The sequence below is a fragment of the Phymastichus coffea genome, unplaced genomic scaffold (genome assembly GCF_024137745.1).
Source record: "Phymastichus coffea isolate CEN01 unplaced genomic scaffold, Cenicafe_Pcof_1.1 PCOF00123, whole genome shotgun sequence".
NCBI classification, from domain to species: domain Eukaryota; kingdom Metazoa; phylum Arthropoda; class Insecta; order Hymenoptera; family Eulophidae; genus Phymastichus; species Phymastichus coffea.
Window position 1 is genome coordinate 395008 of NW_026706934.1, and position 17512 is coordinate 412519.

The 17512-nt window shown below is 35.7% G+C and overlaps 3 protein-coding genes across 9 annotated transcripts; all 3 read right to left on the reverse strand.

Annotated features, from left to right (window-relative positions):
* Positions 1–726: 726 nt before the first annotated feature.
* LOC131671272 (AP-1 complex subunit sigma-2) lies at positions 727–7210 on the reverse strand. 2 transcript variants are annotated; one of them, XM_058947565.1, is made up of 5 exons: positions 7091–7210; positions 6826–7004; positions 6641–6749; positions 6431–6568; positions 727–1857 (listed from the first exon to the last, which is right to left on the reverse strand). In XM_058947565.1, exons 1-5 carry the CDS (start codon positions 7091–7093, stop codon positions 1813–1815), a joined length of 474 nt encoding a protein of 157 aa, XP_058803548.1. In that variant the 5' UTR covers positions 7094–7210; the 3' UTR covers positions 727–1812. The 2 variants fall into 2 exon arrangements, with proteins under 2 accessions (XP_058803548.1, XP_058803549.1); XM_058947566.1 differs by lacking the exon at positions 727–1857 and adding an exon at positions 2402–3720.
* A 248-nt stretch (positions 7211–7458) lies between these two features.
* Positions 7459–10418, reverse strand: LOC131671287 (uncharacterized). 5 transcript variants are annotated; one of them, XM_058947591.1, is made up of 9 exons: positions 10278–10418; positions 9835–9982; positions 9162–9632; positions 8941–9090; positions 8627–8872; positions 8407–8551; positions 8257–8337; positions 8023–8187; positions 7459–7947 (listed from the first exon to the last, which is right to left on the reverse strand). In XM_058947591.1, exons 2-9 carry the CDS (start codon positions 9976–9978, stop codon positions 7652–7654), a joined length of 1698 nt encoding a protein of 565 aa, XP_058803574.1. In that variant the 5' UTR covers positions 9979–9982; positions 10278–10418; the 3' UTR covers positions 7459–7651. The 5 variants fall into 5 exon arrangements, with proteins under 5 accessions (XP_058803574.1, XP_058803571.1, XP_058803573.1 ...); XM_058947588.1 differs by lacking the exon at positions 10278–10418 and adding an exon at positions 10123–10260; XM_058947590.1 differs by lacking the exon at positions 10278–10418 and adding an exon at positions 10076–10254.
* Positions 10419–11426: 1008 nt separating this feature from the next.
* Positions 11427–16773, reverse strand: LOC131671273 (dosage compensation regulator). Of its 2 annotated transcripts, none has more exons than XM_058947567.1 (9): positions 16568–16773; positions 15900–16407; positions 15227–15273; positions 14915–15150; positions 13177–14824; positions 12729–13096; positions 12383–12652; positions 12071–12316; positions 11427–11997 (listed from the first exon to the last, which is right to left on the reverse strand). In XM_058947567.1, the coding sequence occupies exons 1-9, from the start codon at positions 16644–16646 to the stop codon at positions 11578–11580; spliced, it is 3822 nt and encodes a 1273-aa protein (XP_058803550.1). In that variant the 5' UTR covers positions 16647–16773; the 3' UTR covers positions 11427–11577. The 2 variants fall into 2 exon arrangements, with proteins under 2 accessions (XP_058803550.1, XP_058803551.1); XM_058947568.1 differs by lacking the exon at positions 16568–16773 and adding an exon at positions 15396–15447 and having other exon boundaries at positions 15900–16038.
* Between the last annotated feature and the right edge of the window lie 739 nt (positions 16774–17512).

Consider the following 17512-nt stretch of genomic DNA (forward strand, 5'->3'; position numbering starts at 1 on the left):
GGCACAATGGTTTTGCCGATCAGGCGGCAAAATGTATACCGCTCACGCGTAATCCGCACGCGTATCTGCAGAAGCGCCTCTGATTTCCAACTCAGTAAATGCGAGAGAGAGAGAGAGAGAGAGAGAGAGATTGGGGGAGGCATCAATCGAATTCGACCAAGCTAGAGAGTCGTGCTCTCGCAGTTGTCAGTAGGCCGAGAGTTCGAAATAGCCATATATTACGAGCGAGAGGGGAAAGGAGATCGGACCTTTCGACCGCGGCGAGAACGAGAAAAGAGCGAAGCTAAGCAATGCCAATCAATGCTTAATGGGAGAAAGAAAGGCGATGGGCAGTGCGCGGCTGGCTGGCGTCCGCCGCGGCGCGTTGTACAGTGGCTGACCAGCGCGCGCGTTCGTCGCTATATGCTCGGCCGAAATAGTACGAAGCGCAGAGAAACCAAGCGTCTCTTGGAACATCTCTCCTCGATTCAGACTCTCGCCCATTGTTTTTCTCTTGAATGTCCGTGGATTGACGCCTCGCAAATGAGAAGTCTGTGCGATTGTTTTACAAAAGGAAAAAGAAAAAGAAAAACTTCTTTATTGTACATGGCTCGTTGTCTTTACAAAAAGCGCCTAACTGGCTTTTTCTCTCTTCAAACGAACTCCAAGATGCTCGGCACGCTCCTCGAGGTTTTTGAGAGCTTATCTGTGTGTATAATCGAAGAATATATATATATATATATATATATATATATATATATATATACGTATATAGAGAGAGATGAGAAATGTGCGTGTGCGTTCATAGATGCACATTGAGAAAAATGTCTTTGTTCGTGTATATCACGCACGCGTGTTCTTTCATTATACATGTGGACGGAGCAGAAAGCATAGTCTATCGTATTACAACAGGTCAATCGATTCTACATAGAATACAATTGTCAATGCCAATAACGACTCTACAATTACAATGTTAGCAACTTTATCATTTTAAATTCTTTGAATCCCCTCAAGTCTATCGTGATTACATATAGCGCTTATTAATAATAGCATTAATTATAAACTGATCGATTAAAAATAGCACTAAGTTTTACTGCTCTGTATAACTAGGTTGCGATAAAAAAAGTATCCGAAAGGAAAAAACAAGAGGAGAATGCATAAGGAAACGATGCTGCAAAGCACTCCCTCGTAACATGCAATTTCAACGATCCTGTGGCTACAGATAAAACTCTGGTTCGTAGATAATCTTTTATATTGTGCGCGTGAGTTGGTTAATTAGTAAAAGACCAAACGGACGATAATTGTAGCAATAGTCAACAATCGATGCAACTCGGTCAATTTATCATTTCGTTGAATTAATCAATTCTTCAATCAGGAATGTGGACGATCAATAACAACCGGTCGTCGTTCAACTTTGCATCCCGCAGCTGCTTCTTGCTTCTGCCAAAGTCTTATCCTAAACATTGCTCGTAAGCGTTGCTCGACGATATATAATATGCCAATGGTTGCGGATGTCCAAATGTTCTGTCGGCGCGCCCTCCCAAAGTAACGATAAATAAAGCTTCTGAAAAGATTGTTCTGTCCGCGTTGAAATTGAGCACAGATCGCACAACATTTGCAACATTTTATAGTCTACACTGCTAAGGAACAAATCTGAGTACCAATGCTAAATAGTCTTGCAAGTATATGACGCGTCTGCTCTCCGGCTGCTCTAAGCTAGATTTGTTCCACGAATGTGCTTTGTCGTTTTGTTTTTAACGGCAGAGTCGCTGGAGACGCAGCGATTACGAAGCGAAAAGAGCAGCGATGAAAATTTGAGATTCCGGCGGTGACTTAGCCAAGCCCGTGATCCTCGAAGAAGCCTTGAGGTGTTTCCTCCTGAAGCAGAAAAAATGTGCAAAACATTAATGCAGCAATCCGCGAGAAGAGTGTTAAAAGTGGGCACTCCACGGGTGCTCGCAACTATTTTCAAAGTGCTGAAATATGAACAGGGATCAATTACTTTGACGCTGCTCTCGGAAATCGATACTTTTTTTTTTCAGTAAAAGTGCATGTTAAAGCTAACTTAGTTTATTGAAGAATAACATATCACGTACCTACGTTCTTCTTGATGCAGCTTCAAATGATGAACTGAACCCTTTTCATATAACACTCTTATCAAATCATTTGTTAGATAACACATAAGAATAGGATAAAAAGACAAAACAAGCATTTGATCGGCTTTCGTAACTCAGAAGTGTTAGTCGAATCGACACAATAGCACATTTCACACTGATTTCTGTCTAGGAGTTATCTAATGTATGATCTATCGACTAATAGGAAAGAAAAAGTCCAGAAACCCAAAACAAAAGTAATAAATGCACAAAAGAGACAGGTGAAAGAACAAAATAGTGACTACACGTTGATTTTATTTTTAGTCTCTACTTTCTAGAAGATTGCTTTATTTAACTGATTGTTTGAGAGGTGTTTGTGTGTTCGTGTTCATATGTTTATTATTCTAAAGTGCAGTCACAATGACAATTGACACAAATTGCTGTAAGAGCGCAGGTGCGATTTCACAATTCACATGGGTTAATTAATTTTTATTATGTTTCTCTCATCTCCTGAATCTACATCTACATGATTCGTCGTTGCGTCAAGTTACAATTATTGCCGTAGATTACATACAAACTTCGCGTTAGACCTACCATGGCTCACTCACTAAAATCTACGTTCTCTAAGTGGATTCATACATAACTAGGTTAACAAAATATATTACTGATTTTTATTTTTCGCTTTCCATACATCATTCTTAATTTCTTTTCTTCTTCATTTTTCCTTTGTCGAAATGCTATGTATTTTCGGGTTATAAATAGTTTTCAACGAACATTAGTACAAAAATATGGCAAGTTTGCGGTAATGAAAATGTCCAGTCTTATCAAAAACATTTTTTATCGTAACCATTGTTTTCTTTAAAAATTCACGTGGCGTTTTCTTAAAATGGTATGTCAATGATGAAACCAGTATTGTTCTCGCTACGAGTGAATTAAAATTGAACCGAAAAAAATTAATATTTATGTATTGACATATCGTTTTACAAAAGATACGTAGAAGCTAATTGTACATAAACAATTTCAAGAGTTAAATAAAAAGGAAAGGTCTAAAAAAGCGTTACCATATCGCAAAGCCACATCAAAAGATTTTACATTAAATTCGCATAAATTTTATCAAAAGACAAGCGGTCGACGTCCAGCTGTGAACATTGAAAAAGAAACGCACAATTTCGAATGAGACGTAGGCAACAAGGAAAAAAAGTTATTGACACATTTCTCGCATATAAAGTTATGTCAGCGAGATGAAAAACTGAGCAATACATCGACTCGCTGCCGCGGAATTCACGTACAATCAATAAACAGAGAATATCTGTTTCCCCGGGGCTGTCAGTCTGACGTTAAATATTGAACATTACAAGTTGCTCTATCTCGGCTGTTCAAACAGCCCGAGAACGCGATACAAAGTGCACAATTCCTGAATAAATGAGGCGACGACGGCGGCGGCGGTGGCGGCGGCGGCGGCGGCTGCGGCGACGACGACAAAAGCGTTGAGGACTCTTCTAGCTTTATTTTTTAATTGAGTGGCACGTGCTGCGGGGAGAGATCCATTGGAACGTTCTGGCTATGACTACAGTTTTGCTTTAGTTTCGCCCGAGCTGTTTGCCTATAAAAGCCCTATTTCTCGCAGCGCACCTTCCACGGCCTCGTCCTTTTTCCACAAAAACAAACACTCGTTCTTTAGCATCGGCGTCATTTCGGGACTCTCGACGTTTCCTTTCTATCCGAACATTCGCACGTGCAACTTCGCTCGACGCTCCGAACTCGCCCGCTGGTTACTTTAATGGATCGATCGCGCGACGGTCCGATCGCTCGCGCGACAATACGTTACGGTGAACTGACGATGCGAGCAGCGTCGCGCTTTTTATCTGGGCTGCGGACGTCAAAGGCGCGAGCAGATTTTTCACGACGAATATTCGGATATGCAAACTCTCGATCGCCCCAGGGCATGGATGCCGTTGGAGTGACGCGCGAAATTGAAAAAGTGCGCTTTTCCCGAATTTCTTTTCCTGCGGCGCGAGTCGCCCGAAACGCTATCCTGTCGTTGGGCGCGCGCGGCCGAACGAGGCTAGCCGTGTTTCGAGCCAACGATATGCTCACCGGCGCAAGCGAAGAAAAAAAAAAAACATCGCACTTGTTCAATTTCACTTGCAAAGATGAAAAATCAACAGTATAAAACGAATCGCGAACGCAGGATCGGACGTACACTGAGGAACATATAGGCAAATGAAAAAGAAAGAAAAAAACGATATAAAAAAAAAAAAGAAAAAGAAAGAAAGAAAAACAGCAGCGACACAGTACAATGGAATTTGCACGGAAAGTCTACCAAGCAGAAAATAACGTTTGAACACGACAACGCAACGACGCAAGTGAAGAGACACAAATATCAAAGCTCTGGTTAAGACGTTGTTGGTGAAAAGACAGTTTATTAATTTCTCCAAAACAACTTACATTGATTCCAAGCGACCTATTTGCGCGTGAGACGCGCGTAAACAGGCGCGTCTACGCACAGTTGATACAGGACTGATATTTTCGCTTTGTGTATAAAGCTTTTTGTTGAACGAAAGAATTGGAGGCTGTGCCGTAACGAGATACAGGCGAAGATAAGAAAAAAAATGTGTATTCGACTAGAATAAACTACTTGATCTACAACACACACGATATACAAATACTATAGGATTAAACACTTATAGAGCAGACATTGTAGCATTATCGGTCTTATTTTCCAGATATTTTTCACGTATTGGTTATGACGGTATAATAATCTTTGGACTTTGTTTAGCACTCTATTTTTTGTTAAGGTGTACTATACAACCACTTTATTAATGCTATCGATTATCATTTATGAACTTACAAATACGAATTGCATATTTATCCAATACTAACTAGAAATAGATATCAATGGTAATGGAGTACGTTCTCTTTTGGTCTATTTGATTGCACAAATTATAATAGCAATTAGTACGTTAATATAAAACTTTTTAAGGCTATAATGTCTGCTCTCATTTCTAAATATACAAGTACGGTTAAATAAACTAGGGCATGATCTACCTCGATTATACCACAATAGCTGCATTCTCGACAAACGCTGCGTAATATATAATATATCATGTATAAAATTATAACTGGATATCGTAACAATTAAGCTCGTCTAACAATAATTTGAAAAAGCGCAACAACAATCATATTTCTTTGAATCCTATAGAGATATCGGTGTTGTGTGAATGACGGCTCCATGAGTATTAGATTTAAAGGACGCGCGAACACACCTGACAACGGCTTGTTGTAACTTTGACAAACGATTTTTTAAATGTTTAAATTTCAGTTACGAACAAGTGAGAAAAGCTATTCTCCGATTAAGACATGCACCCAACAGAACAGCAGGTCGATACGCGACACAGTTTGGTCAAGCAAAATTAACCATAAGCTCGTCATAGTACAACACGGTTAGTTAACATATTCTCCTTCTAACGTATTAATCCGCTTATCACGGCATTGGTTGCGATTGGCTTGAGTGATACATTGGCAATAAACTTTCTTTTAATTACTTTAGTAATTAGGAAAATGTCGTGGCAGTAGCATAAAAAAGGCAAGTATTTAGAAACTCAACGTTATCAATAGAAATATAAAAAATATTATACTGCAATATATAAGTTAAAGAAACAATCTATAGTGATTATTAACTTCTAGAAATATATTAAAATATATACTGATATTCATCTTGTGAGTCAGCACTCTCACTGAACATGTAGTGCACAGTATACTAGTTCTGTCATATTAATTTGTATACTTGTTCATAAATATATTATGCATGCTCTGTTGCAACAAACAGTAATACATACATACACACTCATACACACAGAATAAGACAGTTTACACTGAAATTTTGAAAATTGACACAATTCAATCGGACTATTTTGTTATGCAAGAATACTTGCCATGCAATTTTTAAGATTTCTAATTTTATACTTTGTACAATTTTACGATGTTAAATTGAGACAAACATAAATTACCAGGGGAAAAAGATGGACTGTGGATCACTTTGGCACATAGGTATTGGCAAAAGTATTTCAATAAGGAAATATATATCAATGTTCAATACACCTTTTCGTACCAAAATTAAGAGATCAAGCAATTTGTACTTTTACTTCTACACTAACACAAGTGATTAATTCATTATTTATTATTAAGTACTTGCTAATAAATTGAGCCAACTTTTTTTCTATCAAACAGCTAATACATCTAATACTTAATTCATCTGAAATCTAGCCATAATGATCCAATAGCCAAAAGGAAAGGAAGACAAGAATGACATTCAATAAGACAGATCACAACTCAATGGGAACATCGCCGTGACTAACCTCCTGCAAAAGATCCTGGGCTGCAATAGCTTTCAGAACATTCTTTTTGCTAGTTTCTTGGATTTCTCCTCCCACAAGAAGCTCATCAAGTATGAAATATGCTTTTTCAAAATTGAAAATTATGTCCAACTCACACACCTGTAATAACAATATTAATAATATTTTTACCAAAGAAATGTCTGCAAAGCTCATTTCCACACATAAACTTACACTGCCAAAATATTTGTCTAACAATTCCACGTAACGATGAATAATTTCAAGGGTCAGCAATTCATTGTCATTTTGCTCTATTGCACAGCAAAAATATAAACTTGCATACCTAGAAAGTTTATTATTTTCAATTTAACATCACACAGATCAATTTTTTCTAAAATTGATCAATAGCATGCAAGTACCTTTTGTAAACGACCTTGACATCTTTCCACTCAAGGAAACTCGACATCTTTGGCTTTCGAGCGAGAATCGTTGTGATTAGTTCTCGAGTTATCTTCTTTTTCAGTTTGTCTGGGTGTGCAACGTACCATTTTTGTAAACGCAATTTTCCTTGACGGCTGAATAATAGCATAAATTGCATCTAGATATCAGATGGAAGCAATAACGAAACAGAATTAAATTTTCAAAAATATTAAACAGTTAATATACAGTGCAATGTAGATTTACCATTTTCAATGGTTTTCAATTAAATAATATTTTTAGTTGATAAATTTTATGTAAAAACAGTCACTTAAGGTGTGCCACGAAGCACCACCATCCTCTATTCATGAGGTAGCCATATTGCAGTACATCAGCAATATATATCAGCAGTCTAAAAAACTAACCTTTTATAAGCACAAAGGCGCTTCTTTTAAAATTCTAATCCAAACTTTAACTCATATCATATATTACCGTAAAACAAATTGTAATAACAATATGAATAATATTGTTATTGATATTGAAAAGAAACATAATTAAGAAAAAAATAAGATCGTTATAATCTCAAAAAGATTATTCGTACAAAAGAAAAAGAATTTAGACCACTATTTTTAGCAATTTTTTTACAAATTTTATTATTTTTCTTAAAACATAACTTTTGACAGTTGTTATCAATTTTTGAATTATCTACATGATTCACTTCAATTACTTGTTCACAAAGCATGTATCGTGAAAAACTTTTATGACATTAAAATGAAAGATGACATTTCGTTACTAATCTTAAATAAACAAGTAAGTTTATACAATAGATTATTGCATTGGAACATCTTGCAAAAGTTGTGTTATATTATCCTTTATATATTTTACACGTACCACAAGTTTATCTTTTATGTTAATATCTGAGTACGGTAATAAAAGTACTTTGTACCCTTTTAATGTCAATAATTTATTATAAAATTTTATAGGTCCTATTATTTCTTTTTTGTTTCGACAAAATTCTTGATAAGAGCAAGTAACAAGTGCTATCCTGAATACTTTTTTGTCTCCTTCTGATTTGGAATCGAGTGGTAATGGTGTGCAGTTACTATCTACACAAATTTCAGCATCTATAACATAGAATTAATAATTAAACTTAGAATTGTGAACCAATACAGCAATGCAGTTGGAGATATCAAGATTACCTATCAATAAACCCATGTCAGTAATAACATTTGTATTCAAATAAACAGAGTCAGATGGTAACAATATTTTTAAAGCACTAATTATTGAATTTGACAATTCAATTTTGTCCTTTGGTCTTGTTAGTGGTGTATTCAGTAAAGAAGAGTTCTCTGGAATAAAAGGCCCTAAAACATAATTTAAATATTATCCCTCCATTGAAGAATTAATGTGTCTCATTAATTATGATAAGAAACCTTGATAATCTTCACAAAAACGAGCGGCAGCATTAACATTCAGTAATTTAATCACCCTTGCTATAACAGTATCTGTTGTATCTATTGGATAAATAGGGAAGCATGAATAAAAGTTAACTTTTTTAACAAACACCTCTTCTTGTTACTTACCAAATATTCTGTTTAGGAAACTATCATTCAAAACTGATTCATAATGCTGTGAGGTAGCTTTATCTAATATAGTCAAAGCCCAAACAATATCCAACCATTCACTACTTTGACACATATCACTTTCTTTCAATGGCAACACTATGCTCTGTAAATTACAAACAGCAAGACTTGTATCATGGCTAACAAAATAGTTTAAATTGTAAACAAGAAAGATCTATACCTCAAATACTTTATTGAAATTATTAGGCGTGTAACCTAATTGAGCTAAAGTCATTAGCAAACCACAAATTTCATTTGACCGTATAATGTTTTCATTTTCGGCTACCCATGAAAATAATAAATCAAGTAATGCTTCATTTCTGTAACGCAATATTCCCAGAGACTTCAATAAGGATCGGATTACTGCAGCACTGTCAGTTTTAGGTACTAGCTTTGACAGTTCTATACAGACTTTTTTCAACAACATCTAGAAAATAAATAAAGTTCATTATTATCGCCTACTTAATCAAATGTAATTGTGACTTTAAATCTTACTTCATCATAAAAATTAAGTATCGCCATACTATATAAAATATCTGATAGCTGCTTAATGTTGAGGATATCATCTGATAAAGATATTTTTTGAGCCAATAATTTCAATGTTGGTGTTACCCGTTTATGTCTATTAGCTAATGCTATTAAAACCTGACGAAGTAACAAGAAACATAAATGCTTTTCAGATTATTCTTTTAAATATGTAAAAAATTCATTCTTACTGAGATTATCTGGCTTGTATTCAGATTTTCAATTTGTTTATTTACATTTTCAGTTTGCAATATTTGAGTGTAAGGTAACTTGTAATTTTCATTATTTGATGACATTATATCTAATGGATTTGCAGATTGTTTTTCAATACCTAGAATTCTGCAAACTTTCAAGTACCTTTCATCACTTTGAATATCAATCATGGCAACAGCTCCTGTTGTTATCCAGTTACACAAAACATGAACAACGTTTGATGCATTCTTTTCTCTGAATTCAGGATGATTAACTGTGTCCAACAACTGATCTACAGTTTTCGCTGAACGAATATTTGAATCAAGAAATGATTGTTCCCTAGTGTTGTTTTTCCTATTAGTTGGCATGTAATGATTATTTAGATATTTAAATGCAGCTGTAACCAATGTTTCATCACCAGGTAATTTTTTGCTTGGATATTTTACTTTATTAAAAACTTTGATTGGCTCCTGGAAGAAATACCCAGATTTATTATTAATTTTGTAATAATATTATCTCAGTTATTTTTAAAACAAAAAGATTAACAAATTATTTAAATAAATTAAATTAAATGTCATTAGACAATTTAAACTTTACAGATATGTACTTATTTTAATTTTCAAATGTATAAAAACAATGAAATTAAATAAAAAATTAATTCAATGCAACTACCTTGACTGCATTCTCTACAGCATCAGGATTTGGTGCCACTGAGCTTACATTTGCAAAATGTTGAGCTGTGACCCACAAAGATATTCGTGGACATATTCTCACTGTGGTATGGGAAAATGCCCCACCAAGTTGTAACATTGCCATTAAACTACAAAGGATATTATTTATATAATCATAATTCACAATGGTATGAAGCAGACCACAGTATGACCACAACGATTTGATTATAAAATATACCAACTCTTAAAATTTGATTGAAATATTTTTTAACTTTAACCGTTAACTTACTATATTGAACCAATTCCTTAATTAATAATTTACTTTGAAATTAATTAATCGTAATTTTTCGTTTATTAGTATATGAATACATATTTAGATTGAGCGAACCATGCACGGTGGACCTGACCATAGGTTAGGTAAAAAAAGAGACACACTATACGTACTGTACGGCTGCAATCTCGCACACATAGATGACGTATATTTTACACTATGTATACAGCAGAGATTAAGTAGGGTATACACACAGGCGTACGCATGTGCGCACGCACGCACACACACACACACGCGCGCGCGCACACGCACGCACGTTCTGAATTACATTCACGTTTTTCAAATAGTTATTATATATTGTACTAGAATTTGACCATAGTGTGCTTCGCGCACATTAACCTACATTTTTATTTTCCATAATCAAGTTAATAAAGTTAAACATGATTAATAATTATTGATTGATTGTTTGATCGATATGTCATGAAATATTTTGACAGTGAAAGAAATTTTACATTTATAAAATATCAATAGAATAAATTAAAAAATTTTAATAATCATAAATATAGCTCTTTATTTTCTTTTAGATAATCACCAAGATAAATTGTGAGAGGATCCCAAGATCGAATCTGCGAGACATGGGTACATGTATAGAATGCTGTTTGTGATTAAAAACATTCCTTCGTAGATCTATAAGATACCAATTTTATAAAAAGTTTAACCTTATACTTCATTTATTGTGATCGCAAAGACTAATTTGATTGGAAACTATCTCTGTTTGAAATAGTGAAAGGAAGTACGTCTTCACAATATAAATAAGTTGTACGAAAAAAATATCTTCACTTTATAAAAGCGATCACCTTTGGCGGGTTTCTTTCAATTTTCAGAACTAATTATGTTAGAAATACAGAAATGTTATGCTTTCTAGCAATAACCAGAGTAGAGGAAATAGCATTTTCCTTAAAACTTATTAATAAAAAATTAATTTTTTAAATAAAATATAATATATGTACATGCAAATAATTTGAATAAAAAATATTAAGTTGATTTTATACAAAACAGAAATAAGAATAATTTTCATGGAACATTTTTAAATTAGATTAGGTTAGATTTAAATAGAAACATGCGTACTGTATGAGCTAATCAGATAAACCAATAATTTGATACATGTACATACATGTAGTTTTTCATCAATAATTATAATATTTTTATTTTACTTATTAATAAGTTTAATAACATTTATTTATAAAGCTTAAACATTTTACATATTTTGAAAAAGTGCTTCTATATTTAAGGTAAATAAAAAGAAGTAAGTTTGAGTGAATATAAAGAGTTTATTCTTTAAGTTTAATTTCTACATACTAAATAATAATATAATTGGAATAGTGATTAGATATAACGCTAAGTAGTAGATAATAAGTTATATTATCTGTCTTTGCGACGAATAAAATATTTCGTCTGTTAAAATGGAAGTGATTAGTAGCGACCACGAAAACCACCACCTCCATAGCCACCTCTACCACCTCCACTAAAGCCTCCCCTGTAGCCATCTCCGCCTCCTCTGTAACCATCTCCACCTCCTCTGTAACCATCTCCGCCTCCTCTGTATCCATCTCCGCCTCCTCTGTAGCCATCTCCGCCACCTCCTTCAAAATTATTGTTTCTAAAGCTTCCTCTGCCACCAAAACCGCCTCTACCTAGCCCAAAGCCACTGCCACCACCTCCACCTTCTGTAAACATTCTCTTAGGTGGTGGACCTCCCTCGTTTCCACCAGGACGAATGCCTGTTACATGTCCTCTTGGTGGCCTTCTAGAGCCAAAACCACCTCCAGTTATTGGATCCATTTGGAATCGACAAGCATTCATACCACAAAGATTTCTGACAAGTGCAACGATCTAAAAAAAATGAATTATTTTTTACTATATTGCACTTGTGAATAAAATAAAAAATTTTGAAAGTTTAATGTACTTTTTCATCCAAAGGGCTTAGTTCGAGGATGGTTTCTGGATCTTTAGCAGCTTTGACGACTAATCCTTCTAAAGCTGGTCTCAAAGCAACAATCGCAGCAGCATGTTCGGGGTTCATGTCGAGGTTGACCCAATTGTCTAATTTGATTAAATTATCTATGTATTCTACTTTACGAGAGCCAAAGAGCAAAAGGTGCAGAGGAGAAACCATGGTCATCTGCTTACAAGATACAGCTCTTGTACGAATCTGTAAAAAACAAATGAATCAGCATAAATTTCTTAAAAAATGTATGAAAAGAGAAAACAAATTTACCTTTTCTCCAAATACGAAAAATGGGAATGGAAAATTCTGTTCAAAGTTGCTGCAATTGACGGAGGTCTTGTGAATAAGGGCAGCTTTAGCCTCGGTCGTCAAGACTTTTCGCTTTTCTTTGTGGAAACATACATTTGGATAAAGACCCATGCACAATAGTGCGGTTATGGTATCTAAACGTACATCTGCACCAGCCATGTAATTTAAGGGCGTTGGCATAAGGGTTTCTTCTGGGAATCCAGCGCTCTTCAATAGTTCTTGTAGTTGATTCTGAAACGAAAAAAAAACTTTCATTTTAGTAACTGGCGTGCTTTTGTTGAGTTCTTGAATGCTAATGTTAAATTACTTTTGCCTCCCATGTAACACGGAGAGTCGGCATGCTCAAATTCTTAGACTCGCAAAACGCATTTTCAGCGTAATCTCCGCCAGTGCGAACTTCTTCCCAGCATTGGAATACATGCAACATGGCTACATGATCACTGTAACGAGCGCCAGCAAACCACTTTTGCTGAGAAGATAATCTACGCATATCTGGAGACATATTATATACTTCGGGGAAAGTTGAGCTATTTGCAGCCATCGTTGACAAGGCATCTCCTACACGGAACATACAGCCGAGGATCATCATTTTACCGAGTCTCGGTTCGATTGGTAAACGAGCGAGAATCTTGCCAAGTGGTGTTAATTCATCGTTTTTGTCCAAACACTTCATTTCTGAAAATGCCATTCTGTCATTATTAGTCATGATATACAATTATAAAAAGAAAGTCAATCAATTTAAAGCGCTACCTCACCTCTTAACATGACTTCTGCCTCGATAACAGCATCGATTGGAGGAGGCTCAATGGCCTTTGATAAGAATTGTCCAATGCTTCCAAGTCTCAAAAGTTTGATACTCAGTGCCAACTCATGAAGCGGTGTGCGGAACATCTCCGGTGTCATGTGTTCGTCCATTCTTTCGAAACGAGCTTTTGAGCAAAGATGAAAACAGAAGCCTGGGCGTACACGACCGGCGCGTCCTTTTCTCTGCTCCAGATTTGTTTTGCTGGCCCAGACGGTAGCATAATTTGTCATATTGTTATGAGAAGTGAAAAGCTTCATTTTAGCTTTACAAGAGTCAATGACGTAGACAACATCATCAATAGTAATGGAAGTTTCAGCAATATTTGTCGCTAAAATAATCTTTGTCTTTCCTGATGGAACTGGATCGAAAACGCGTCGCTGATCTTCGCGAGGCAATTGAGAGTGCAACGGAATAATAACATATTCTGAACCACCAAATAGCGGATGTTGCTGAAGGTGTTTCAAAAGAGCAAAAATTAAATTCCATCCTGGAAGAAAAACTAAGACAGCCCCGGGTACCGTTTGATCTCTGATGTATCTCAACAAACTCTCAATCAGTTCGAAACTAGTTTCTTTTTCTGACATCTGACCCATAGAGTTTCTAGTTTGAATACTGTACCGCTGATCAGCGATTTTATTTAAGTTTTCTTCGACTTCTTGTTCTAATCCTGTGTCATCACTGTCGCGATTCTTACGTTTCTTCGAATCTAAAGGAGGCACAAACTTAGTCATTTCAATACAATCTTCCAAGAAGTATTGTTGCACGGGATATGCTCGGCCTGGTATTTCAATGACCGGACAATTGTTGAAATACTGACTGAAGAGAGTGGTGTCAATAGTAGCAGACATAAGAATGACTCTCAAGTCAGGATACATGTGGATCATATCTCTGAGCAAGACCATAATAAAATCAGAATTGACGTCGCGTTCGTGAATCTCATCGACGATGACGTGCGACACACCCCGCAATCCTCCTTCTAATTTTCTCAACAAGACTCCAACGGTGCAGAACATGATGCTACCGTATGGTCGAGGGAGACATGACTCGAAGCGCACGGAGTAACCGACGCTTTGCCCAAGAGCTTCGCATCTCTCTACGGAGATTCGATCGGCGACCGAAACAGCTGATATTCTTCTAGGCTGAGTCACGCAAATAGAGCAGTAGGCACCTTGACCCGTGGAAATGTAGTCGTCGAGAATAAATTGACACACCTGGGTAGTTTTACCACAACCCGTGTTACCGCGGATGATAATGACTGGATTGTCATTGATGGCGTTCATGATTTCGTTCTTTTTGGTAAAAACAGGCAAGTTTGATCTGTTCTTCAGACTCTGCTGGAGATCATGGTTTTGTTGCATACGCTCTCTACCTTCTGCCTCTAGATCAACAGATAACTGCTCCAATGTCATAGTAGCAAGAGGACCTTCGTCGATGTTGCAACCAGTCCATGGGTTCCAGTTTGGTTGCGGTGGAGACCAACTTACTACACCTGCTGGTTGAGGCTTGGAAGAGATGAACTCTTCTAATACATGATCTGTGACTAAAGATATTCCTTGGCTGTTCTGATTTTCTGATGGTCCCTCCTGTTTTGCAGATTGCTGCAGTTATATTACATATAAATAGTTATTTAGTACAACAAATCCTCAAATTAGATTTGTAGCTAGAAAAAAAAATATTATCAGTCTTACAGCACAAACGGCCACAGGTTGAATTTCTAAAGCATCTAGAACCGAGTGTAATTCTTCTACAAGTTCTGGAGAAATATTCACTGGGTAGGGTGGTAATTGATCTCCTTCTTTCTTGGTTTTTAGTGTCCCACTAAAAGCCTCAATGACACCCAGGTGATACAACTGTCTTACAAGTGATAACGCACAACTCTTTGATGCTGTCTGCTTATTGGATCCAGTTTCACGCCCTGTGACAGCTATGGAATTGCATTTTAATTAGTACACATTTAATTGCAATAATTAAAGTAAACATTTAATGAAATTAATGCTTACTTCGACCAAGCTGTTTGACGTAGAAAGACATTTCAGCCATGAAGCTCCTACACAAAACATATTTAGTCAATAGTAAATACCTCAGTAATTTTGCTAAATCAATAGCAAGATAAAACCTTTGTTGTTAGAAATAAAAGTATCATGCAAAAAATAAAAAGGAAATACTCACCAAATTGCTTTATTTTTATCCGAGACCAAATTGGAGCACATGGATTATGTATCTGCAAAGAGCAATCCCAAAACAGTTATTGAATCAGTTCAATAAAAGTCTTGGTCATACTGTGCTAGCAAAGTCAACAAAGAGCCGATGTCTCCATTGGATACCACCGAAAAATTTTTTTTTCGATAGCTTTCAATGGTAAGATTAATTGGCTACTTTGATGCTATCATATTTGCAGAATTTATTACTGCCCTCAGTGTGCATAGCTTTGGTATTGTACTCCAAAATGGTCTCGTTTATGATTGAAAACATAATCATGCTTTGAAAATTTGCTCTTTAAAAATTCATTCATTTAAAATTGATGTTTAAATGAACAGATTTTATCAACCAAAAAAAATATAGTTTTTCTACTTTGAAAGGCTTGCTTTGAATGATATTTTTATTCACTGTAAACCTTTCAAAAATAATCATACTCGTATAAAAACTGATCACAGATATATATTTATTAAATACCTAGTATGATCCGGACCAACTGGTGTATACTTATAATCTGCACTTATTTTATTAATCTGTAAAAACTGATGAAGTTTAGACTTGGCATTTTCTACAGTCCAGTTTCCATGTATTCCAGCATTAACATCAACATCTTCGGCTTCTTCAACTCGCTTTTGATCAGCCAATCTGTCCATGTAGGTATAAGGTCGTTTCTGGTCTCCCCCTTCATTATATGGTCTATAAGCTCGACCAAAGTCGTTAGGGCCTTCACCTTCTCTAAAAACTGATCTATTGGGTGTATTAGATATTGGACCTCCTAAATCTCCATTTCCTCCTACTCCTCCACATGGGCCACTATCTGCAGGTACATCATTAATATTAACTTTGCCAATGCGAACTAAATAGTTGATGAAATCTCGAGAGGCATTTCCTTGAGCGTCTTTTTTATTTGTAGAGTTGCCAACAGCAACATAGTCAAAGTTATTGACGCGCAATTCACAGAGGAAACGTTGGCGGTGTTTAGGACCTGGGAAAATATATATTATGTAACACTTGTATTTAAAAAATAATTCTATCTATATGCTAGTTTTATTCATTTATTATATTTGTTTATTAAACATTCAATCTTGTGTTTCACATGTTTTTCATAGCGGGAAATGCAATAGATAATAAGATGGCGGACTCACCAGTAGTTCTAACTTCAAATGCCGGTTCAACAGCATTTTTACTACACCATTGGTGCAAAAATGATTTTATGTCACCCATTTTGTATGTTATGTATCCCAAAATGTGTAATGGCTACTCCATTCACAGTTATGCTTCAAAAATCAGCAAAACTTCGGTTTGCTCAGATCTCAAACTACGCAACGATGAAACGCACGTCCACGCCCGAAGGGAGAAAGTGAAATGGTCGTCATCGGCGTCATGCGAATTGGACGAAAGCGTCCTAATGTGAGCAAGTATGGTGGCGCCCTCAAAAACAAACTGTAGAACTCATATAGGGATATTTGGTGGTTAGCAAATGTTTAACCTGTTTTATCGACTAACTGTCGCATATTACTAATTTTTACATTTTTCTCAATTATGGATAGAAAATTGACAAAAGGAAAATTGTTTCGTAATCCGGAAATAAGGAGCTATCATCCGGTATCGATATTATTTCTTTTTAAACAGGAGAAAAATGCTTAATGCATATTGCACGCTGTTCGAACGCCCGATTTTTTTTCGCAATTTTCTTAAAAACAGAAAATCCGGGAATAGAATTTCAAGCGGAGACTTAATCCGGAAAAAGGGAGAAAACGTTTTAGCTCATGAAAACTCAAAAATATGTTTGAAAAAAATGTTTGGGCGTCAGATTCACAAGTCTAAAGTAATTTGGCAATAACGTTGTGACATGTCGGGGTCAGAACATGTAAACATAGTTATTGATTAAAAGAACGTAACTAATTAATTTACTAAATTAAATTATTTCATTGTTATTGTTATTTTGTGTAGTTTTACAGATCAACATTATTTTTATTTATACATTTTTGTCTTCTAATCAACTGTGTTTACATGTTCCGATCCCGACATATCACCATGCTATTGCCAAATTGCTTTTAACTATTGTTAGTACAAAATTGGAATAGAGC